Source organism: Garra rufa, chromosome 3, assembly GCF_049309525.1.
Source record: "Garra rufa chromosome 3, GarRuf1.0, whole genome shotgun sequence".
NCBI classification, from domain to species: domain Eukaryota; kingdom Metazoa; phylum Chordata; class Actinopteri; order Cypriniformes; family Cyprinidae; genus Garra; species Garra rufa.
The window spans coordinates 54,816,884-54,842,210 of record NC_133363.1 but is presented as its reverse complement, the minus strand read 5'-3'; the positions used below and the strand labels follow the sequence as shown (position 1 = coordinate 54,842,210).

Here is a 25,327-nt window from a genome sequence, read left to right as displayed (position 1 = left end):
AAATACTTAACTCATGCTTTAACTCTCATTGTAGTTAGACATAAACCCTGCTACAACCATATGAATGAACACCTGTGAATGAATATCAGCTGTTAACATTGAATGCTTCAATAACAAGCTGGTTGTTGTCGTTTCTTTAAGATATATAAAAAATCTTCAACCTTCTGTCCCAATAAGGCATTAGAATTAAAATACTAACTCTGCTTTTGTTTTAAATATAACTCATGATTATGAATTATTTTGAGTCCCATGTCTTTGCAGCACAGCTTTTGAAGCTGCAAGCTTCAGTATTTATTATGTTGTCTCCATCTTGTGGACAAAGAATAAACATCAAGATAAAGTAACTTTAAAAACAGCACTATTCTGTAACTAATAAACAAGAGTTGTTAAACCTTTTGATTTAGCATCTTTAACTTCACTGTTATATCAGATATATTTTCATAAGTGTGCACAATAAAACACAATATGACTGTTTTTGTTTACAAACATTATTGTTACAAATGCACATATACTCTTTTGAGATAAATATGATCTTCATTGTGTATTTCATGTCTTGGGTGTCAAATCATTTATTGCAATTACCAGGTGAGATGATCAGCGGTGCTAAATTTTTACGTCTATCATTGGGTAATGGACTGAAGAAAGGATAGAGTTTCTCAGCAAAAGACTGACCAGTGAAAGAGTAGATATGAGATCTGTACTCTACATCATAAAAGGAGACCAGACCCTCCTCATAATCCACAAAGACCCCCACTTTCTGCGGTTTGCCTCTCAGAGACAAGAGGACATAGGTATCAGTACAGGTCCAATATTCATTCTCATTCCACAGACCCACGACCCAGTATCCATCCTGGGGACTCATTAAGATCTGTCCCTTCCGGTTAATAGATTCTCTGATCACTCCTAGAATCCAGCCAGTCTTTCCCTTCACTTGAACCTCAAAATAAAATCTCCTTGAGGAGAATCCTTCTTTTCCCAGGACACAGAAGCTTTGATCAAACCTCTCTGGGTTGTTTGTGAGCTGTTGTTTAATGTCTCCATGTCTCACTTGTTTTCTATCATCAGACAGGATGAGATTTGGATGAGCTGTATCAGGATCCAGAGTCACATCCACTGAAAGAGAGATCAGAGAATATGAATCACATTATTTAAAAGTGTTTAGTAGAATAAATATGACAATATATGCTATTTTTATGAACAGATCACACATTACCTGTATGCTGCTGCATCATCCTCATAACTGTAGAGATAAACAAAAGTTCTTTACATTTTTGTGTGCAAGTGATCCATTTCAGTTTTCAAATAGCTAATTTTCTTGATACAGTGCAAAATATAATCTCTTTGCTGTATTTGGTATTGACATACCACTTTGACTGAGTTTCTCATTGAGAGTTTCCTGCAGCTGAGTCAGAGCTGTCCTCAGAGTCTCCACACTCACATCAGTGTTCATTCTGATCTCAGACCAGTTCTTGGTATCTGGAGGACTGTACAGGGATGGATCAATCTGCATCAGGGGAAAGGAGAAATCTCTCAGCATGAGGAGTATGAGTGTGATGTGACGTGAGCAGACAGAGAGACACTGACCTGTAGGAGCTGGAGGTGATCCTTAGTGTGTAAGAGATGATCCAGCTCAGTGTTTCTCATCTTGAGCTCAGTGATTTCCTGCTGTAGCTCTTCAATGAGCTCTTCATCCTGTTTCTCTGCCACTTTCTGCTTCTCCACCATCATCTCCAGCAGCTCAGCCTGACATCTCTCAATGGAGTGCATCAGATCGCTGAAGAGCTCAACATCAGCTGCCTTTTCTTGCTCTGTAGATTTCTGTTACAGATTGATGTTAAATAATCAGCATTAGTAATAAGGCAAATCAAAAGATCATCAATGAAATATTGAACATCTTCAACTGACTTTCCTGAGTTCTGCTGAGTGTTTGATGTCTTGAATCTTTTTGATTCTGTCCTGGATCATCTGCTGCACTTCTTTCTGTGTCCTCACCAGCTGAGTCTACAGACAAGCAGGAACACGTATTTTATCACTCTTTTGACAAAAGACCTGGTTGGAATATTTAAAATCAGGTTAAGTAGCTAAGTTTCAATGTTGTTAGTAACTCATGCCTTCTTCTCTTTGGTCTCTACTTTGAAGGTAAAACAGTAGCAACGTTTGAGAGCTAAATTAGGGGAGAGCGGGGCACAACCTAACACTTTTTGAATTTCGCGGTTTATGTAAATCGACGTGGGGTTCAGAGTACAATTTTTTATCCAGGTTATTTTCACACTTGTCTAGTAAAAATATATCGCTTTGTTTCATATTTACAGTGTATACGTTTTTCGTTATTTGCCTCAAAAGAAAGGAAGTGAAACGTGACAACATGCCCCATAGGTGGGGTACATTGTAACATCTGAGGGACACGTTGTAACACGACCATATGACAGCTTAAAATGTTATCTGATCGAATGGAAAAAATATACACAACAAACTTAAATATTTTGTCAGTAAAATACATGAGTTAACTTTTTCAAATGAAGTAATGACGTTTTTTAAAAAAATAAAAATGATCTAATTTTGGAGTTTGAAAATGAACACATTGCAACAATGCTTTGAACGGCCCTGATCGCAACACACAGCTGTACAGTAGTTCAAAACAATGTGGACAGATAGATGAAACACATTTAGATATTCCAGGGCTCGAAATTAACTTTTTTACTTGGTAGCACTGGTGCTCCCAACTTTAAAAAGTTAGGAGCATCCCAAAAAATTTAGGAGCACCCAATTTCTTTTTAGTTATGCACCGATCTTGATTCTTCATGGGCGATTCTGATTAACAGATTTTGATTGCCCAAAAATTAATTTAACTAGCCCAAATTAAAAAAGACATTTTTTTTTTTAAATATAGAAAATCAGATAGGAGTCTAAATGTCAATCAAAAATGTTTTCAATACACAAATATAAACAAATATCAAGGAAGGAATTTTATTTCACCATTTAGTGTCGCTGCAGCATTTTAAAATATCAATTTAAGGCAATTTATGACCCCTTTTTTTTTAAAGAGCTGGGGTTGGACAATGTACGGTAGAATATTAAGCCATAAAATGACATGATTTATAATTCAGATACAGACACAAAAAAAATATCTAATAAAATGGCATTTCAACCTTTATACCATTAAAAGGGATAAATCAAGTTTATAATTTCTTATATTTATATAAGATATATAACATTAGTATTACTTAATTGTTTAGATTATTAAAACAAAGGCACATTAAATTCTTTCACATTTACACATGGATCGATAATTGCAATAATTTGACCATAAACAGTTGAAAAAATGTATTAGAAATAAAAATTAATGTTTGTCACGAGGGGGCGCTTTAGGAGCGCTGAAATAATACGGTTTCCATGGTAACAGCTGTACACAAACCAGCCTTAACGCAGTTTTATCAGACATGAATTGACAATGCAAACGACACGTTTCTGAGGACAGCCGGTTCCCTTCAGATACATTCATATAAAGACATCCGTGCCGCGTTTTGACTTTGAAACGTACAGCTTGCATATTTATTCAATGACATCATTGCCTTTTTGAAGATTTATCCAGACTTTCCGTCTCTTAAACTTGTACGTTAATCAAGACTTTTCTTACACCATTTTACATGTTTATAACTTTTTATGGCCTTGCATTTGATACAAATAAATTGAGGAGTTTTAAGGACCTGCAGAAGTCCTCTACTTCACGATAGTACGTCTGACAGTCCGGTGAAACACTCTGGTAGCCTTACTGGAAACACAAGAGCCCAGGGACGTCGGGCTAGCGATTTTACGAGCCCTGCCGGCTAATATCTCAAATCTGCATTTAAGGTAATAATGTGAAGATTAACTTAAATAGTTATGTAATGTTGGAGAAATCGGCGAAACCGTCACTGTATCAGCTCACAGCAGTCTGTGCAGTAAGGATAGCGACAGTTTTGAAATCGAGTCGCACCACAATCATTTCTCTCACTCGCACAAATGCTTCCAAATATAATTTGAGGTCGCACAGGTTAATTTTTGGTCGCATATGCGACCAAAATGGTCGCAATTTCGAGCCCTGTATTCAGAAGAACACTCAACTCCTCCACACACAGCTCTCATAGAACACGACACACATAAACGAGCCAAAATGCTTTACATTACTTGAAATAATAACTTCTGAACATTAAACATTGATTGTCAGCCTTTATTCACCTGTTTCTTGAGGTATCTTATCGAAATCCTTAGAAGTAAATCGTGTAAACTGCACCGCTAATGTCACAGAATAGCATAGTTTAATAACAGCGGGGAATATTGTAACACAGAGTTACATCGTTCCCCATCTGCGCGACTGGAGTTTAAAACAGGTTAGTGTCTTCTGCTGGTTTGCGAAGCATTAATAAACCATCTAAACTGATAAATAACAAATTGGAGATTAAAATAATAGCAGATTTGTCTAATTTTAAATGAATATTTAAAACTGAAATGAAAAGTTTACTTCAGCCAGAAATGTACTTTTACTATGGTAAAATAAATATTCAGCGATATCTTCAAAAGGCTTTTGAATTCTGGCGCTCTTTTTTCTCTGCATAGTGTTGCTATGGCAACTAGTAAACACCGTAAATTTGGTTATGCTAGCGTGTGTGGAAATATTTAAACCACGCGTGTTACAATTAACCCCGCGTTAGGTTGGTTGCCCCGCTCACCCCTTAGTATTTGTAATTGGAAATTTGCACTCACAGCTCTGATTTGCGATATTGCGTGAGAGAACAGAGTCGGGGGCAGGGCTAGGGTGTCAATAAAGACATTTCATTGGTCGATGCCTGATTTACAAGTGCACCAATGAGTTTTGCTACAGGAATGTCGAAAAAGCAGTAGCAAAAGTCAAAGCGCTAGGATTTGAAGTTGTACTGCCAGATGTGAGAGGTTGGAACTCGCCCACTAGAGGTTGCACAGTGAAACTAATGCGCGAAATAATATATGTAGTACACACTTGCGTCTGTCATTTTATTTATGTGAATGTCATTTTACACATTTGTAACTATTAATTTGCAACTTCAAAAGTGTTTTGATCACTGTGTGTGCAAATCGAAAGATTCAGCTTTTCAGATCACAGCTGTGAGTGCAAATATCCATTTACAAATACGAATATAAATATGACAAGTTTTCACATTCAGATCAACAAGCTCTAGAGTTTTGCTACTGTTTTACCTTCATACTAAGGCCACTTCCGTGTTGGTTCAATAGAGAGAGCGGGAGGTTGATACAGGGTAGCTCCTCCTATGTTATAGCCTAAAGAGGCAGTTTGTATATCAGTATCGAGTTTAAAAATTACCTGCTACCATGTACAGAAAAACTAATCCATTACCTGAAGCCATGCCATTTTATCGTGACTCGTTGACTATACCCGACCACTTCGTGTAGCAAGTGCTACACTGTACCAGAGCTACAAAACAGGTTTACTACGTCAGAAGAGCAACACATATAGAGCTGGTTGTGTGATGCAAACGTCAACATAGGTAATCAGGCAGTATGGAAAAGGCGTTTTTTAATTTAATAAAATAAATCGTGCATTTCCCCATTACCATGCTATATAAATACAGAATTATATAACATATAATAACATATATAACAAAATTGCTTCACTATATTATTTCAGTCGTGTTGTTTACTGTGGTGTACTCCAGTAATCGTAGTGATCCAGTTCTCCCGCAGAAATTGTGAAAATGTTTACATTTTATTTTATGTAGAATTGTACAGATTATGAATAATTATGGAAAACTGAGGAAGAAAAAAAACAGATGGAAAAACATGATAGTAAATTATTTATTTGATTCATTTACATTGATTATTTCATATATGGGTTGTATATTCATGTATTGTAATTAACAGGTAATATGATTAGTGGTGCTGAATTTTTACCCGTATCACTAGAAAAGGGGCAGAAATATGGATATAGTCTATTAGTGAAGGACTGACCAGTGAAAGAGTAGATATGAGATCTGGACTCCACATCATAGAAGGAGACCACACCCTCCTCATAATCCACAAACACCCCCACCTTCTCCAGTTTCCCTCCCAGAGGCAGAGGGACATAGGAATCAGCACAAGCCCAATATTCATTCTCATTCCACAGACCCACAGTCCAGTATCCATTCTGAGGACACACTGTGATCTTTCCCTTCCTGTTAATAGATTCTCTGGCCACCCCTAAATCCCACTTAGTCTTTCCTTTCACCTGGACTTCAAAATAAAATCTCCCTGACAAGAATCCCTCTTTTCCCAGGACAGAGGCACACTTATCAAACCGCTCTGGGTAATCTGGGACTCCATGCACAGTGTCTCCATGTCTCACTTGTTTCCCATCAATAGACAGGATTAGATTTGGATGAGCTGTATCAGGATCCAGAGTCACATCCACTAAAAGAGATCAGATAATATGAATCATATTTTACCAATACAAAGATCTCCACATGTTGACATGTTTGGTAGAATAAAAATAAACTATTTCTGTTTATTCTTCTGTTCTTCACATACTGTATGTATGTGAAGAGTGAAAAATCACACATTGTACCTGCATGCTGTTGTATTCTTCTGAACACTGTGAAGTCAATCATAAAACATAAAAAGATTTTATATTTGTTTTTGTAAATTTATAACTTTAAATAGTGTAACAATAACATCCTATGATGTGCATGCGGTATTTGATATTAACTTACCAGTTTGACTGAGCTTCCCGTCTAGCGTTTCCTGCAGTTGAGTCAGAGCTCTCCTCAGAGTCTCCACACTCACATCAGTGTTCATACTGATCTCAGGCCAGTTCCTGGTATCTGGAGGACTGCACAGGGATGGATCAATCTACAACAGGAAAAAGGAGAAATCCCTGAGCATGAGGAGTGTGAGTGTTGTCCTGTGATGTGAGCAGACAGAGATGCACTGACCTTTAGGAGCTGGAAGTGATCCTCAGTGCGTAAGAGATGATCCAGCTCAGTGTTTCTCATATTGAGCTCAGTGATTTCCTGCTGCAGCTCTTGAATGAGCTCTTCATCCTGTTTCTCTGCTGCTTTCTGCTTCTCCTCCATCATCTCCAGCAGCTCAGCCTGACATCTCTCAATGGAGCGCATCAGATCGCTGAAGAGCTCAACACTGGCTGCTTTCTCTTGCTCTGTGCTTGCCTGAAAAATAATAATAATATATTTATATATATATAGTAGTCCACATTTGAAGTGGATCAAAACCTCTCATCAAAGTTGTCCTAAACCAAAACATTACAGTCCTTGTCTTAGGAGAATTTTGATTAAATTCTTAGATCCACTTCAAATGTTCTCTACTGTATATATAGCTTTAGCCTGCAATTAAGAAGCCAAGCACAACAGAGGCAAAAACGGTTACGGCTACCTTACTGCACACTTTAGTCAGAAATTGTCTTATTATTGAGATACAAGGGTCTGCAGTTCTTCCACTGAAGAAAGTGTATCGGTCAACTTGAAATGTATGCGTTAATAAACAATCAGATCAGTGATTGACTGTCACGCAACTCTGAAAGAAATTCAGTGCAAGCCATCAGTACATTTCGAGTTATACTGTAATTGAATAGCTGTTTATGGATTCCACAGGAATGAATGAGAAGTACAGCAAATTAATACCTACCTGTCTAAAAAAATCTGCATTTTTTTTAATACTCTAAAAATACTTAAATCCAAAATGATTGTTTAATGGCAAACAACATAGCTTTTTGGCTATCGATTCATTAAAGGATTAGTACCCAAAAATGAAAATTAGCCCATGATTTACTCACCCTCAAGGCATCCTAGGTGTATATAACTTTCTTTTTTCAGACAAATCCAATTGGAGTTATATTAAAAATGATCCTGGCTCTTCCAAGCTTTAGAATGGCAGTGGGCAGGTGTTTCTGTTCAACAGTCCAAAAAATAAGTCCAATAAAGTTCCTCTATCCTTAATGGCTCTGGGGGGTGAATAAAGGCATCCTGTAGAGGATTGTTATGTTTTTGTTTAACGTATTTAAAATGCTATAATCATTTTTCTCTAGCTTGCGCTAACTGTCATACGTGGAAGCCATTCCAGGTGGATGAAGTTGATTGAATGTGTACAGACGCAGACGCGCAGAGAAGAGAGCAACAGCGGTCAACGGTCACGAATTACAAGTACAAAATGAGGATTTGTAAAGAAAAATCATGGAGGATTTCGATATAGCCCAAGAGGTTTTCCATTGCTAAAGAACGGAAACTTTGCTTCCTTTGATCCTGTAAACAAACATTTGTTTTCACAAGACTAGCATATTCTCACAGGCACATGGATTTCGTTTTTTCCAACAGTTAGCACAAGCTAGAGAAAAGTGTTTATAATATTTTAAAAATGGATATTTTTCTTACAAAAACACATCGATTCGCTACAGGGGGCCTTTATTCAACCCCTGGAGCCATGTAAGGCACTTTTTTTATGGATGGATGTTCTTTATTGGACTTCTTTTCTAACACCAGAAACACCCACCTAATGCCATTATAAAGTTTGGAAGAGCCAGGATAATTTTTTATTTGATCATTGACTGTATTCTCTCATATACACCTAGGACGCCTTGAGGCTAATTTTCAGTTTTGGGTGAACAAACCTTTTAAATTATTATTTTTGTGACACCTCTCCTCATTGCCATCCAATTTCGTAACTTTCCTGCAAATACGTCTATAGGATTCATAGAAATAAACTAAAATGTTTGTAAAACACAGCATTTTACTACAAATTTCTATGAGATCTATGCCCCAAGTGGCCAACATAGTTAGATTGGGTACTGCTCGATTTCACTCTAAAATAACTAGATTAATCTTATGGTTTTGGCAAAACTGTGACATTACAAATAAAAATGTCAATTTGTTTTGTGTCAAGAGAGGAAGAAACCGGACCGGCAGCCATATCAACCTGTAGCCCAAGACTGGTCACCCACTGAAGCTGAGCAGGGTTGAGCCTTGTCAGTACCTGGATGGGAGACCTCCTGGGAAAACTAGGTTGCTAGTGAGGCCAGCAGGGGGTGCTCACACTGTGGTCTGTGTGGGTCCTAGCACCCCAGTATAGTGACGGGGACACTGTACTGCCGAAAAGCTTCTGTGGTCATTATAAATACCAGGATGTCTTTCGAAAAGAGTAGAGGTGTGACCTCGGCATCCTGGCCAAATTTGCCTCTGACCATCACGGCCATTGAATCATCCCCATATTCTGATTGGCTTCATTACTCTGTCTCCTCTCCACCAGTATGGCGCACTATGGCTGCCATTGCATCATCCAGGTGGATGCTGCACACTGGTGGTGGATGAGGAGATACCCCTGACACTGTAAAGCGCTTTGAGTGTCTAGAAAAGCGCTATATAAATGTAACAAATTATTATTATTATTATAAGAAGAAGAAGGTGCTTGGCCCCTAATTAACTTTATTTACTGTATCAAACTAAAGCATTATTAAATACTGTATATCCTAAACTCACTTTTCTTAGTTCTGTGAAGTGTTTGATTTCTTGAATCTTTTCGTTTTTGTCCTGGATCATCTTCTGCACATCTTTCTGTGTCTTCATTAGCTGACTCTACAAACAAGCAGGAACACACAAATTTCGTCACTAAATATGTTTTTGCCATCTTTTAACAAAATATATAGCTGGAATATTTAAAAGCTAAAAGGTTATTGAAGTATTTTTTTAATTGCTAAGTAATTCAGCTTAGTAACTCATGCCTTCTTCTCTTTACTCTCCTGCTCTAGAGGAACAGTGTTGTGGGTCTTGTGGTCTCCATCAGTGCAGAACACACAAACACACATCTGATCATCTCTACAGAACAGCTCCAGAGGTTTCTCGTGTTTCTGGCATATATAGTCCTTAATATTCTCCACAGGGTCCATCAGTTTGTGTTTCTTTAAGTTCAGGGCTCTCTGATGAGGCTCCAGGTGAGTTTCACAGTAAGAGGTCTGACACACCAGACAGGACTTCAGGGCTTTCAGTTTACTGTCATCACAGACGTCACAGAGAACTTCAGATTTACTCAGACTAAACTTTTTCTCAAAGAGCTGTGCAACCTGTTTAAATGCTGTGTTAATCTTGAGGTCGGGTTTTTTACTGAATGTTTCTTTACAGAATGGACAGTAGCAGTTCTGAATGTTTTCCCAGCAATGGTTCAAGCAGCTCTTACAGAAGTTGTGTCCACATGGAGTGCTGACTGGATCAGTGAACACATTTAGACACACTGAACACTTAAGCTCCTCAGCAAGAAGACCAGTGGAGGATGACATAACTGTACAAACAAGAGGAATAATGAAAATGTATCACCTGAAGTTCATGTCTGCAAATACTGGATAATATACAAAAATATTGTTATTAGTACAGTAACTAAAACAGGAGTTAGGTGACATTGCAAGTGATGTGTAGATTCTACAGTTCTTATAACGACTTGCTTTATTCAATAATATTTTCAGTAATTGACTTACATGGAGGGTTATCCCTACTGCGTCTGTATTTCCGTGATCGGATTTTTGCTGCCATTGCTTTTCTTTTCTTTAAGCATTATCAGAAAAAAAAAGTCATTGGACATATTTCATTACACATCATGACATTTTAGTGCTCTATAATGTGGAATCCAGTCATAAAATGGAATTGACTCTTTCTGGAGTGTCATGGAATGCCACCATTTCAAAAATTCATATACCATATACACAAACTCAAAAGCCTCTATGACGACCCATCAAATGACTTGTTGCTTATTTTCCACAAGCTGATATGATTCTTTAGGGTCTTAATGATGAAGTCTATAACATAGGGGAAAGTGGGGTGAGTTGTGCCAGTTTTTACTCAAAGTGACTTTGATGAAGTCATGACAGTAATCCCTCCAATTTAAGCATTTACATATATTTCAGGATGTGGTGCATCCCTGGCAACAATAACTTTGATTCAGAATTATAGCTTTCAGAAAAAAAGTGGTCTTGTGGCACAACTTGCCCCCGGTGCGGGTTAAGTTGTGCCTTTGGGGAGAATACGGGGTAAATTGTGCCAGTGATTATTAAAGTAAAAAAGAACATTTTATTGTCATGAACTGTAATGCTATATTCAATCAAGACGAATTCAATACAAAATTGCACATTTAAGGTTTATTTAGAAGTCGTTACCCTATTAAACTACTGAAATGTCATATTTTCTATTTTTTTCGGAAAACACAAAAAAAATTTAAATACACAATATATGATATTTGTGAATAATTAGAACGCTGTCTGTCAACAAAACGCTGTCTGTCAATTATGTAACATAGGAAAAATGTTACTTTCTTATGAACATTTCTGAACATCCCATTAAAAAACTGACAAATGGCAGGTAAATCAAACACTGACTACGTTTACATGGACACCAGTAATCTAATTAATGACCTTATTCTGAATAAGACAATAATATGATTAAGCTGTTTACATGAGTTGCTTTTAAAATATTCCTTTCATGTTCCCGTTTTACATGTTATAGTACATAGATCGATTAATGACACACATCATTAGGTCCACACGCGACGCTATCAGTTCATCTTCGTTTTAGACTTTTAGATGTTTCGGTGGCTCTGGACATGCAACAATTTTTTTAGAATGTGTGATTTAAAATTTGCCGTGGTCGCATTTGTGCGAGTGCATGCTGTGCTGCCCCAAATCGTCTGCTCCATACAGCGAGCGTTTCAGAGGCAGTCAGTTTTTAGGGAAAAAAAAAAAAAAAAAAAAACACGCAAGTCGAAAGCCAGTTTAGTTTTAGTTTTTCTTTTTTTTCTTTTTTCTTTTTGAAAACCCTGTTATCTTTGCCGTTTACCTCACATTACGCTTTAGAGGCTTTCTTTTATTTATTTTTTATTGATTGATTTGATTGCTCAGTGTTTGCGTGCCCTGTAATTGTTTAGTCGGCATATAACACAGCATGTGATGGAGTCCATGCCTCGTCTTATTAGTTGTTGTTAATAAATGATATAAGCTGGTTTTATTTTATTGTTGTTATGCTGTTTAATTAAAAATAACAAATCCATCTTTTAAAAAATTGTTTTAATCTTAAAATTGATAGGTGTAGCCTATATATGTAAGCAAAACCAAGATCATGAACCCGATAGTAAAAGTGAAAAGCATACTAAGACATTCCAATAGCGGAAATCCCGTTCACAAAATTAAAATCACAAATAATACTAATGAAAAAGAACGGGTTAACTACGTTTCCATAAAACTATAAATTATGATAACAGACAAACCATTTATCAGCCATGAGCATTGATTAATCCCATGTTGTAGCAAAAAAAAAAAAAAAAATGAAACCAAAGCATAAGCACGTGCGATCAACCCGTTACCTGTGTTTTCCCAAACTTCTACCCGTGAAAGTGCACTGGAAAGGCACTCAAACCCGTGAATTCCCACTCGTGAACTCGTACTAGATCGACGTACTCCCAGTTCTGAGTTCTGAGGTGACACAGCCCGCGAAACAACAATAAAGCCTCTGGGGTGCGGTGTTTATGCAAGTGGCACACGGTGGAAAGATAGAGTGTAAGACAATATAACGTTGCAATCAAATTATTAATAATATAGCTAAAATTAATACATGCTTGGCGTGACTTGCCTGGAACGCTACAAAGTCCTGAGTCGTGGTTTGAAGACGTGATACGAGCTCAAAAACCTGCCTGGAACGCAGCATTAGTGTGTATCCTGTCACAAAATGTGGCGAAAAGTCCTACACAAGGGGAATAGTCTGATTAAGGTGTGTACATGTCTTCCATAATGCGACTAAAATAGGAATACTCCACCTGTCTTAATTCGATTTGTGTTTACTCCGATTATGACTTTAGTCGGATTAAATTAATCAAAAATCTCAGTTTACATGGTTGCTTCTTAATCAGAGTATTGTCTTAATCGCGTTAAAATCGGAATATTGTTGTCCATGTAAACGTACTCACTGATGAGGCACGCTCATCTGCTCACACAGATTATCCCCTGTGGGTATGTAGGTCTAGATCAGGGTGCCCAACCCTGTTCCAGGAGATCTACCCTCCTACAAAGTTCAGCTCCAACCCTTATCAAACACCCCTGAACCAGCTAATTCATCTCTTAGGTCGCATGTGATAATTACAGACAGCTGTGTTGGAGCAGGACTGGAACTAAAGTCTGCAGGTAGGTAGATCTCCAGGATCAGTGTTGGTCAGCCCTGGTCTAGATGGTCTAGATCTGGACTTTTACTTTACATCCCACTGGCACAACTTAATCCTACCCCTTTTGCACAAATTACCCCAAACCGACAATTTTGATAAACTAGCATGATCCCGCAGTTTAGAGCTAACATTATGCTAACTGTATAGACTCAATGTGTAGCCTACTAAAGCACTAAAACACATATCAAATATTTTCAATCGTGTCTATAATTGTTCAGACGCAACAATCAAAAAACCTTGATCATATAAATTTTACTTTGAAAGACAAAAAAACTGTTTTTTGAGCTAAAATGTGCTTTGCCCTCATGCCATGTGTCTCTCTTCTTTGAGGGATGGGTAAATTGGATGGCTCTTCAAAAGTATTTGGTCACATGACCAATTTCTTCTATGGTTTTCTAGAAACAAGGGGTGGAGCTACTTCCCCCCTGGCACAAATCACCCCACTCTCCCCTACTTTAGTTAAAATTTCTTAATGGTAGTGTATAAAACACTCTTTTTACCTTGTCAAAAACAGCTCTTTTTAGAGCAAACTATTCTGTTGCATGTTCCTTTAAATGTTAATGAGCTCTGCTCAGGTCTAACAGCTGAAAATGCATATCAGAGCAAAAAACAAGTCCTGAGGTCAAGATAACTGCCTGTAGAGCTCAGTGACAGACTTGTGCTAAGGCAATGGTCTCGGGGAGAGTTCAGAAAAAAATCTGCTGCATTGAAGGTTCACAGAAGCATGTAGCCTTCATTATCCATAATGGAAGAGGATTGAAACAACTAGGACTCTAGAAAATGTCTGCCAGCCCCCATCCAAGCTGACAGAGCTTGAGAGGTGCAAATGTGAGGCAAAGAATGGCAGATAATTGCCAAATGCTGATGTGCAAAGCTTGTCACATCATACCCAAAAAGACTTGAGGCTGTAAAGGTGCTTCAACTATGTACTGAGTTAAGGGTATGAATACTTATGCAATGTACTTATTTCAGTGTTTTATTTTTAATACATTTGTAAAATTTGCAAATCTGGTTTTTGCTTTGTCATTATTATGGTGTATGGAGTGTAAATTGATGTGGGGAAAAACTAATTTAAAGCAGTTTAACATAATGCTGCAACAAAACAAAATGTGAAAAAAATTAAGGGGGATGAATACTTTTGCAAGGCACTGTAATTCCAGAAAAAATTTAAGTGAAAGTTCCAATGTCAGTAAAAATTCTAAGAGGGTCCTTGGAAATTGGAACCAAAAAAAGTTTGAGAACCCCTAAAAAATAAATAAAAATATTTACCACCAAACTGATCAATGTTTTGATCATGTTGTAATGAAATCCAGTACACTGAATAGAAACTGTACAGAAAGCTGAGTATTCCAAATAAGTGTCTGGCATTTCTAAAAGTCAGATGCATTCATGACCACATCATTAAAATAAAAATTTTAAAATTAAAGTTATGTTTGGGCACCCCTGGACTACAGAGTGACTTTCTAGATGGATGTCATTACACAACTTCTATGAACCTTGGCGCATATTTAGATTTTTCTTTGGTTTTAGATTTAATGCTGATGTTTTTGTTTTTGTTGTCATTCAGCATTTCGCATTGGTTATATAGTAAAATAGTTATAATTTCAGACTAGATTAAAATATTGAAATGAAATGTTGTTAAATATATCAATAAATATAACTATGTCAATTGTATATTTCAAATTGAGTAAAATAAGTATATTCTATGAGTATAAGTAAAATAAATAATTTTCATTCATAAATACCGAGTGTTCTGCATTTCTAAAAATCAGATAAACTGGCAAACATCATTAAAATATACAATACAAGAAATTCTCATATAATCTAAGAAATGCAAGTTTCTGTTCCGTCTGTCTTTAGTTCACATACTTCCTGTTTCTTTTTGTTTAGTTCAATTGAACTTGTGCTTTAATCTGGTATTGGCCAGCGCATTCAGATTAGACATACACTCTACGGAAGCAGATGAATAACGTTAGAAACAAAATTTCCATAACTTACTTGTAAGTGAATATCAGGTGTGTTCACATATGTCCCAGAATGGCTATTTTTAACAATATAATTTTTCTATTGTTGTTGTTATTATCATTATTTACAGAGATAGCTTTATTAAAGACTCTTCTTAATTCACTGAAGCTCTCACTGATCCTAAGTCATGCCACGCTCCCATATTTTCTGGACTTCAGACTTTCACCTATGCCGTTTTACAGCCCAGAGGAACATTTTTATAGTTATGTTGTGTAGAAGTTAACTTACATCAGAAAGCGAAAGAGCTCGATAGCATATAACAGAATATAATTAGGCAAAGCAGGTTTTTAAGTTCTTCAATAGCAAGGAATTCTATTTTTGACAATGTTTTGAATAGACTTGACAAAATCAGTAGTGGTCTTTGCCTACTGTAATATCGCTCTCTTCCTACAGCTCAAGCAACAGAACATAATGCTACCAATGCCAAGGTTATGGGTCAGGATTAAAATATATTAAATTAATGCAATGTAAATCACTTTGGATGAAAGCTAAATACTGATAGAATACAATCAATTATATTTAGTAAAATAGAAGGGGAAATCAGGTTTGTGTCACAGTCTGGCTGGGTGAGGTGTGTCGATGAAGGAGGAGAACCGGATTAAATGAAATATAAAGTTTATTAAACAAAAATACTGAAATTACAAACAAACAAATCAAAACCAGGAGCAAGAAATGAGAACATGAAACGTTAACGACGGACCGCTGGGAGAGATCAGACACAGACTTAAATACACAAAACATAGGGCGTGGTAACAAACAAGATAACGAGATGACGAGGGGGAAATACAAATATGGGCATAGACTGAACCAACTAAGAACAAACCAAAATGGGGAGACAATGACTAAACCATAAGTACTGGAAACAGAGGGGGGGAAAAACACTAGGAAAACAGAACAAGACAGGACAAAATACTGACAGTGTGGTTGTAAAACATTTAATTTAACATCCATTATGTTATTATGCGGAAATTAGAGACTCTCTCAACCTGTAATAATTTAAGGACATATACTTTTAATAACAAGCGATCAACAAAGTGCTTACAACCATGAACCAAACAAAGGGGACGAATGAGATGAGTGCTTCAAGGTATGTTTAGGTATGTTTTTCCAATTCCATGTTGCATAATTCCAGTAAAATAGTGGGGGAGATTGGGAGGGTTGTGAAACGTTTTTCTCTCACATCTATAAACGTCATTTTCTTTCAGTCATGTTTTAATCAGTGTATTTGTGTATTCTTACTGATCCAATATTTAGGCAGAAATAACGTTCTCAAACTGTGCAAATGTTCTACATTTTTTATTTTTGTAGAATTTTGCAGATTATGCATAATAATAGCAGATTTTCAAAGCTAAGAAGCAGATGGAAAACACACTGATAGTAAAATTTCCTTGTTTGACTATAAGCAGCTTGTAGAGAATTTTGGTTAGCTCAAAGAATTTAAGATGATCAATATATGTGTGTATATGTATGAGACTGTTCCTCTCATCACATATACACTGCAAACTCCACCAGGTCTTACGACCAATGAATAGGATGAAATGAGTTATTTAAAACATACATTTCAGTCAGGGAAAGTAGTTTAACTCACAGGAAATCGTGTATAATAATCGTCATTAAATATACGCAATTTCCAGTTTCTGATCAGTAACAGTAATAACGATATCGACTGGTTTCTTTGTCCAGCAAATTATTCAGCGATACCCATTACTCTGACGTTGGCCCGTCGTCACGGCAACGCGTTTTTACTAACCAGAACGGAGTTAAAACAATTGAACAGAATAGGGCTTAAGGTAGCAATATGAGATCGAAACAGTTTAAGTGACTTTGTAATGTAAGCATTCAGCACAGAGAATCATTATATGTGAATATATGGTTGTTTATTAAACTATTCTACTTACAAACGATCGCACATAGACAAACGTACATAAAACACAAATAGACAGAAAACGCGTGAGAGAGAGAGAGTAAGAGAGAGAGAGAGAGAGAGAGAGAGAGAGAGAGAGAGTAAGAGAGAGAGAGAGACAGAAAGTGAGTTTGCAAAGGGACAGGAATGAAACGGTTCTGAACATCCTGAAATCGTTTCTTTTATAAAACGCCTTAAACGCAGCTATCTACGTTTGTAGAAAGGACGGATACTTGCAAGCTTGTTGTTGTTGTGCATTGTTTCCGTTTATGTTCAGTTCAGAAAGTCCTTTCCAGTTCCTTGAGAGTATTGCAGGCCTCATCATCTCCTCCGCTAGGTGAGACCCCCCCCCCCCCCCATGGATCTGGGGGGAGGTGCGGGTGACGTGTCTTTGTGTCCCGAAGGCAAGAGCAAGAAAGAGATGAGGGAAGGTTTATAAACCTGTAGGTCGTTCACGCCCACAGTTGGACCTTGTCCAATCCGGTTGATCTGAGTTTTGGAGGGAAGATTGAAAGTCTTTGTCTCTCAAAATGTTGTTTCGCATGTGGAAGCTGATTGGTTGTTTGGCCACAAAACTTTCAAAAGTTCAATAATACATATAAAGCAAGGAGTTATTAGGATGCCACAAACATTAACATTTAGGGAATAATAAATGCTGCTCATAGACACCAAACATGATCTATGAATCTTCTCGGTTGACTGAGTGATTCTAAACGTGAGTCTTAGCATGCACAATAATTCACCTATTGCGGATTAATGTTTGAGGCCGACATACATAACAGAAACAACAATATAAGAAAAGGTAACACATTGATACGTGTACATTTCTATATAACTGTATGTGGGACTGCATGTCTGAATAAGGAAAGTCTATCTTGATGGTGGGGGGATGAGCTGGATAGTGAACAAAGGACTGGCTCATAGCACATAGGTGTTAATCATGGGGGAGAAGTCATTTAAGGAATATAACTAGTTATTTCATGTCTGATTGGCTCCAGGCACTACATATCCCCTCTTTCGAACGTTGTTGTCCGTCCAACAGACAACTGCGAGCGACGTCAAAGGTGCGGAACAATCAGGCATGCACCCGGCACTCATGGCTGGAAGAGAGAGGTGGCTCTCTGGAGGTTGGTGCTTCAAGGAGTGGCTGTGGTGCCGTGGTCGACGTTATCAGGTGTGATAATGTAGACAGTGGCAAGGTATGGGTCCTCGAGCTTTGTGCAACAGGTGTCGAGGCACTGTCACTTGTCATCCTGACCCAGGTTGGTCTGTGTCAGGTGGTTGTTATCTAGTATCTGTGGTCCCTGCAGTCTGGAATCGCTGGTTGGACTCTCACTTGTGAGAGGGCAGGTAGTTCCAGGGTTCGCAGAGAATTGTCGTAAAGATTTTGTAGTGTAAAGAAGTTTCCGACGGGCCCGGTTAGGGTGCAGGAGGGCAGCAGGTGTCTGTTATCCCGCTGTTTTGCTCAAATGTCATCAGGCGTCTGATGTTGGGGGTGTCGACACTGACTTGAGCGGGTCTGAGTTGTGTTGGTAGGGGTTTTGCTGTTGGTCCTGTGGGCCCGTTGCTCCGTTCAACATTGTCTGGCTGCTCCTGAGCTGTCGGCTGGTCTCATGGGATGCTTTTTCCTTTTAGGAAGTCTAATGCGGTGTTGCGTTGGCCAAGGAGTCAGAAGTTTATCTTTCAGTACTTCTCAGTGGAGTTTCATTCAAGGAGCTCTTTGTTAACATCAGACACTCTGTTCTGGAAAAGCAGGCGTGTCCAGCTGTCCTTGTGGGTGTCGGTTAATTTTGGTACTCGGAGACTTGCAGGTTCAGTTCATTTACCTCCTGTCTGAGGCCCTTGAGGGTGTGGGCCAAGGAGAAGATGATGCTGCTCAGCTCCTGGTTGTCCAGGCTGGATGTGAGTTGTCCATTGGTCGCAGTCCTGCTGTTCCTTTCTCTGCCATTGCAGGCCGTTGGCTGCTTTAGGCTGAAGGATGCCGTTCTCTGTACTCTGCTGAGTCTCCAGTTGGTCCTGGTGAGTGGCAGGGCTGGATGTCCGAGACACGCTGGTTCACAGTTCCTATTGTGAATCTCGCTGGCTGCGGCATGCTTTTGGCTTCCTGCGCTCTTTGGATGCAGGTGTCGCACTCGGGCATGTTTCACTGAAGTACTGGTGAGCAATGTAGGTGGTGACACGGGTGGTCTCTTAGTTGACACGGGTGTCGTTTCTGGTGCCATCTGGTGGTAAACGTTCACAGATGTTTCTCGTCGACTGACTGCTTTGCATCGTAGAGAGGCTGTGTCGTTTGAAATCCGCTGGTTTCGAGCTGGCATCAAACTTAGCATATTCTGATGTCCTCTGTCACTGCATGCTTGGCAGTGCGCCACTTTTGCATTGGTAGTGGCTTTGGTACTCTGGTGTATTCTGCACGGTGCATCTTGGGCATACATCAGCAATGACCCCCCTTTGTTCCTGGAAAGCTGGGAGCTGTGGCGGTGTTTGGTTATCAGGAACAAATGTGAGGATGTGTCATCTAGATGCGGCATGTGTGTGACATCACTGAGTTGTTTTCGGCTTAGTGCCTTAGTGTGGTCGGACAGTGCAAAGTGTCAGCATTGCTTGGGAGCAGTGGAGGCTGCTTTAGCAGAGCTATTTTGTAGGTGGAGCCAGTGTGCCTGGGTGTGATGCAGGCGGCGTAGCAGCGTGAGGGGTTTGCTTGTGGCTTAGAAGCGATGCTTGGGTTGGGTGGGTGGGTTTTTTGTTGTTGAAAACCTTAGGCAGCCACAAAATCCCTCAGTTTTTTTCTGGGCCTTTCACTGTTTTTCCACGAATAGCATGTAAATGTTCTTATTGTGATGGCACTGCTTGTCTGGAACAGTTGTTGATGCTCGTCTGTTTCAAACTGAGTGGTGTTGTTTGAAACTGAGCTTAGCCTACTTTGAGTCTATGCAGGTTAGTAATTTTCAGAGGGAGTTCTTGCGACTTGCTGTGACACAAAGGTTGATCCGATTGCCGTCACTCGTGCTGTGATGTCAGGTGGCCCGGCTTAAGGTGTTGCAGTGGGACAGGCTTGTCGTTTTCCACTAGGTACCTGCTCTGGGCGTGTCTTGCCTCGCTCTTGGGTCTATGAGCACATGGGTTTGTGTGCGTGGGATCCTTGGTCTGCAGGCATTGACAGTTATAAACATCACACAGTGGTGGCAGGTCTCTGTGATTCCCTTTGTCTTCTGGTGTGCTTGGCACATCGCTGGATGGCTTGTGCAGCGCAGCTGTTGTCATCTGGGTGCTGGGCTCTGCTGAGAGCCTTGTACATGACATTAGTTCTGCATCATCGTCATATGTGGAGAGCAGCTTGGCACCATTTCTGAGTGGCCATTTTCCTTTAGGCTCTTCATGACGGAATTGTTTAAAGTCTTTGAAATACCTGAATGGTATGTACACTGCAAAAGATTACTTTTCAGAAAGGGGGTGTGGCTTCTAGAGTGGGCACTGCTTCACGTATTCCATTGAATGTGTGTGCAGCATTAGGGTTTTAGCCACACTGTGTTTTGAGCCGAACAGTGACCCCTTTTGGTGAATGCAGGTAGTTCGTTCGCCAGAGTGTAAACATCTGGGAGTAATCTTATCTAGCAAGGCTTTCTCGCAGTTGAGGGAGTATCGTAGGGCTGTGAGAAACAGGAAGTAGCAGGTTTTGCATTGTCTATTCCAGGTTAAGTTCAGAGCACAGGTGTCCTCAGTGTTGGCCTGCACTGATCTCAGATCACTCCCACACAGTGATGTCGCTGCGTGTTCAGCTCCCATACACCACTGTATGTTTGTTCACCTTGGTCAGTCAGACGTCCCCCCTTGGCATGGGGCAGCTGGACAATCACTTTGCTAATCTTTATTGCCTTCTGGTGCTTGGCTGTTTTCCGGCGGTCTGTAGAGTCCGCTGAATCGAGCGATCGCTGTACGGAAGAAGGCTGTAGCATTTGGGTGGTGACTCACAGTGTGATGTGGATATCTGAGGGGAAAGATTTTCTGGCGTTGATGCCATCTTCCCTTGGTGCCTGTCGCGTTGTCTCACGTAGGCTCAGATGCTGGTCGTAGCAGTCGTGTTCTTAGCTGCTGTATTCAGTTTTGACAGTTTTGACTGCTGGTACAAATGGCTGGGGTCCTGTTAGCTGGAGGTGGAGCTAAGCAGATCTGTCTCGTGGTCACACTGGGCAATGTTCTTGCTTAAGAGTCAATGTTTTGCAGACAGGCGTGTGTTGTAGCCTACTGCAGTGTTCAGGAAGACAGCGTTTTGTGGTGACAGCTGTCAGATTCCCGGCCAGCTTGCTGGCGTGTGAGGTGTGAACGGTGGGCTGTTAGGCCCGGGAGAGATTTTGTGTTGAGCTCTCCTGTTTGTTCATATTGTTATCTGCAAGCATTTGAGTTCTTTAAGGTGTGCTGGGTTCAGCTCACTTTGTGTTTCTTTGCGGAGTCGTTACTTGAACTTCGGCGTAGGCTGCTTGCAGGAGGCCTTAAAAGGCTTTGGCCGTGGCATGAGTGTTGCTGTCTGCCTGGGGCCATTGTAAAGAGAGCTTCCGCTGTTTAGGAGTGTTCTCCTGTACTGCTCTCTGCGCTCAGTCTGTGGGGGTGTTGCAGGCGTGTCTTGAAGCTTTTCTCCTCTCTCCTCGTGTAGGTCCTTGTCCTCTTCATCCGCTATCTCTGAACATCCAGATGGTCTAGGCGGTTCTGCGCGCTGTCCTGGTTCCGTCGTGGGCGAAGCTTTCTCCGCTGCGGCTTTAGTCAGACGATCTTGTTGAGGGCGTGGTCACTGATGGTCCGGGCTGTAGATGAGTTGATTGGTTCTCTGCAGCCGTAGCTCTTGACTGGATCGTGATCCATTCGCCTGTGTGCGCGGTCGTCCGGCTGTTCTCCGCTCAGGGGCTGTAGTCACTAGACCCAGGGCAGGATGGTCTCTTTGCCTTGTCTGGACTGGATGGCGAGACTGGATAGTGACATGTTGACACAAATAGAGAGGGAGAGACAAAGCACAACGAGCCAATGCAAGTCCGTACAGAACTAATGAGCTAAAATGTTGCTATGTGTTGCGCCTTAACTGATGTCATCAGATGGAGACGCAAACTAAACGCTTATTATCCTAGCTGTAAAGAAGGGGTCAGATAGTTTGTGTGGGTAAACACAGGAAACTATGAGTAAACTTAATGATGAGCGATTAACTTTAGAGCTATTCAGTTCATCGGTGTAGTTACCAAAAGATTTCACTGATGTTCAGACAGGTTCAGTCTCTAATAGGGAGAAAAATAAAAACAAAATCCATCAGAAAGAGAGGTATAAAGGGTTAAAGCAAAAGAGAGAAAGTGAGCTGACTGCCAGCCCTGAGGTCAGTGACGGGGCCCACCGGGTGGGGGCGCTATGGAGTCGTCACACCTGGGAAATGGCAGAGCTGAGAGAGCAAAAGAGAGAAAGGCCCCCCTGGGATGGGCCGAATTACCCGGGGTAGTGAGAGTGCAACTTGATCGATTTGGTCAAAGTTTAAATTTAAATCAAGACTGTTTAATCAAAAATTTAAAATGAGCAAATACAATTATAATTGCTAAAAGGAGAGTTGAATCTAAGGCGGTGAAATAATTAAAATTAAATCACACACACAAGAGAAAAAACATACATTATGTTAATTATCATTATGGTTTAAATAACAATAATTAATAATGTAACATCAAAAGGAAAAGAGAAGGGAGAGACTGACTGGGACTATCTATAAGCGTTGTTGCTCAAAGAAAAAAAAATAAAATAAAATAAAAAAATAAATAAATAATATGAAATCAGGCATAGGTATTGGAAGAGGTTTTAGACAGACTTCTATCTTTTAATAGAAGGAAATACCTTTTATGCGGGATTTCAGATTCCACCTTGTGTGGATTTGAACGCGCATCTAAGCGCAGTTACCATGGCCGACGCGTTATCGCGGGTGTATATTTCTTGTGTCCGTTTTACTGAACACAGGTAGGCTACATGTGTTTGCAAACTTTAACTTAATAGGATGCTTACACTATTAAAAGGTTGCTTAGTTACGATGCGTGCACCTTGATCTTGAGTCAGCCTGCTGACACAAGACTTGTGTGTGCTTTGCACAAAACAAATAAATAACACTCGATCAAGATTTGTACAGTAATAACGCGAAGTTGTTTACTATATTAAATCTATTCGACGAGCAAACGGGGTCAACCTAATCAGTTAGCTAAGCTGAGGTTTTAACCCAAAGGAGCAAGATAGCTGATTAGCATTGGAGTGCACCTCAATGGCTAATCTATCTACACTCAAAATATAAAGATATGGCCTTTGTAAGGTGAAAGAGGAACATCGCTCAATCAGCTTCTTCACGCAAAAATAGAGGTTTTCTTCGCTCAATTTAGGGTGGCTTTAAGACGCGCTATAAAAGATTGCTTCGTTTTATAGGGTCAATATATAAACTGCAGTTAAGTTACATCTTCAACAGCGGTTTAGTTTCTCTGTGCGAGAGGCTCAAACATCTGTGAAGGTGTTAAAGGTGGGCTTGGCCACACCGTTCTAACACACACACACACACACAAACAAAAGAGACGCGAGTCGCGAGCCGAGTTTGAATAAACAAGCATGCAGACACACAAACTATTCCTGAGCCGCTCACATCACATAGTTTAAAACTGCCCGCATTCTAACGCCAATTAATGTAGAGAATTTTGGTTAGCTCAAAGAATTTAAGATGATCAATATATGTGTGTATATGTATGAGACTGTTCCTCTCATCACATATACACTGCAAACTCCACCAGGTCTTACGACCAATGAATAGGATGAAATGAGTTATTTAAAACATACATTTCAGTCAGGGAAAGTAGTTTAACTCACAGGAAATCGTGTATAATAATCGTCATTAAATATACGCAATTTCCAGTTTCTGATCAGTAACAGTAATAACGATATCGACTGGTTTCTTTGTCCAGCAAATTATTCAGCGATACCCATTACTCTGACGTTGGCCCGTCGTCACGGCAACGCGTTTTTACTAACCAGAACGGAGTTAAAACAATTGAACAGAATAGGGCTTAAGGTAGCAATATGAGATCGAAACAGTTTAAGTGACTTTGTAATGTAAGCATTCAGCACAGAGAATCATTATATGTGAATATATGGTTGTTTATTAAACTATTCTACTTACAAACGATCGCACATAGACAAACGTACATAAAACACAAATAGACAGAAAACGCGTGAGAGAGAGAGAGTAAGAGAGAGAGAGAGAGAGAGAGAGAGAGAGAGAGTAAGAGAGAGAGAGAGACAGAAAGTGAGTTTGCAAAGGGACAGGAATGAAACGGTTCTGAACATCCTGAAATCGTTTCTTTTATAAAACGCCTTAAACGCAGCTATCTACGTTTGTAGAAAGGACGGATACTTGCAAGCTTGTTGTTGTTGTGCATTGTTTCCGTTTATGTTCAGTTCAGAAAGTCCTTTCCAGTTCCTTGAGAGTATTGCAGGCCTCATCATCTCCTCCGCTAGGTGAGACCCCCCCCCCCCCCCATGGATCTGGGGGGAGGTGCGGGTGACGTGTCTTTGTGTCCCGAAGGCAAGAGCAAGAAAGAGATGAGGGAAGGTTTATAAACCTGTAGGTCGTTCACGCCCACAGTTGGACCTTGTCCAATCCGGTTGATCTGAGTTTTGGAGGGAAGATTGAAAGTCTTTGTCTCTCAAAATGTTGTTTCGCATGTGGAAGCTGATTGGTTGTTTGGCCACAAAACTTTCAAAAGTTCAATAATACATATAAAGCAAGGAGTTATTAGGATGCCACAAACATTAACATTTAGGGAATAATAAATGCTGCTCATAGACACCAAACATGATCTATGAATCTTCTCGGTTGACTGAGTGATTCTAAACGTGAGTCTTAGCATGCACAATAATTCACCTATTGCGGATTAATGTTTGAGGCCGACATACATAACAGAAACAACAATATAAGAAAAGGTAACACATTGATACGTGTACATTTCTATATAACTGTATGTGGGACTGCATGTCTGAATAAGGAAAGTCTATCTTGATGGTGGGGGGATGAGCTGGATAGTGAACAAAGGACTGGCTCATAGCACATAGGTGTTAATCATGGGGGAGAAGTCATTTAAGGAATATAACTAGTTATTTCATGTCTGATTGGCTCCAGGCACTACAAGCTGC

The 25,327-nt window shown here is 39.6% G+C and overlaps 1 protein-coding gene across 1 annotated transcript; it reads right to left on the bottom strand.

Annotated features, from left to right (window-relative positions):
* Positions 1 to 252: 252 nt before the first annotated feature.
* LOC141331660 (zinc finger protein RFP-like) lies at positions 253 to 15,340 on the bottom strand. Its single transcript, XM_073836697.1, has 13 exons — positions 15,211 to 15,340; positions 10,487 to 10,553; positions 9,740 to 10,293; positions 9,498 to 9,593; positions 6,945 to 7,190; positions 6,723 to 6,861; positions 6,578 to 6,604; positions 5,879 to 6,423; positions 1,906 to 2,001; positions 1,585 to 1,818; positions 1,366 to 1,504; positions 1,214 to 1,240; positions 253 to 1,113 (listed from the first exon to the last, which is right to left on the bottom strand). Exons 2-13 carry the CDS (start codon positions 10,539 to 10,541, stop codon positions 566 to 568), a joined length of 2,706 nt encoding a protein of 901 aa, XP_073692798.1. The 5' UTR covers positions 10,542 to 10,553; positions 15,211 to 15,340; the 3' UTR covers positions 253 to 565.
* Positions 15,341 to 25,327: the final 9,987 nt, after the last annotated feature.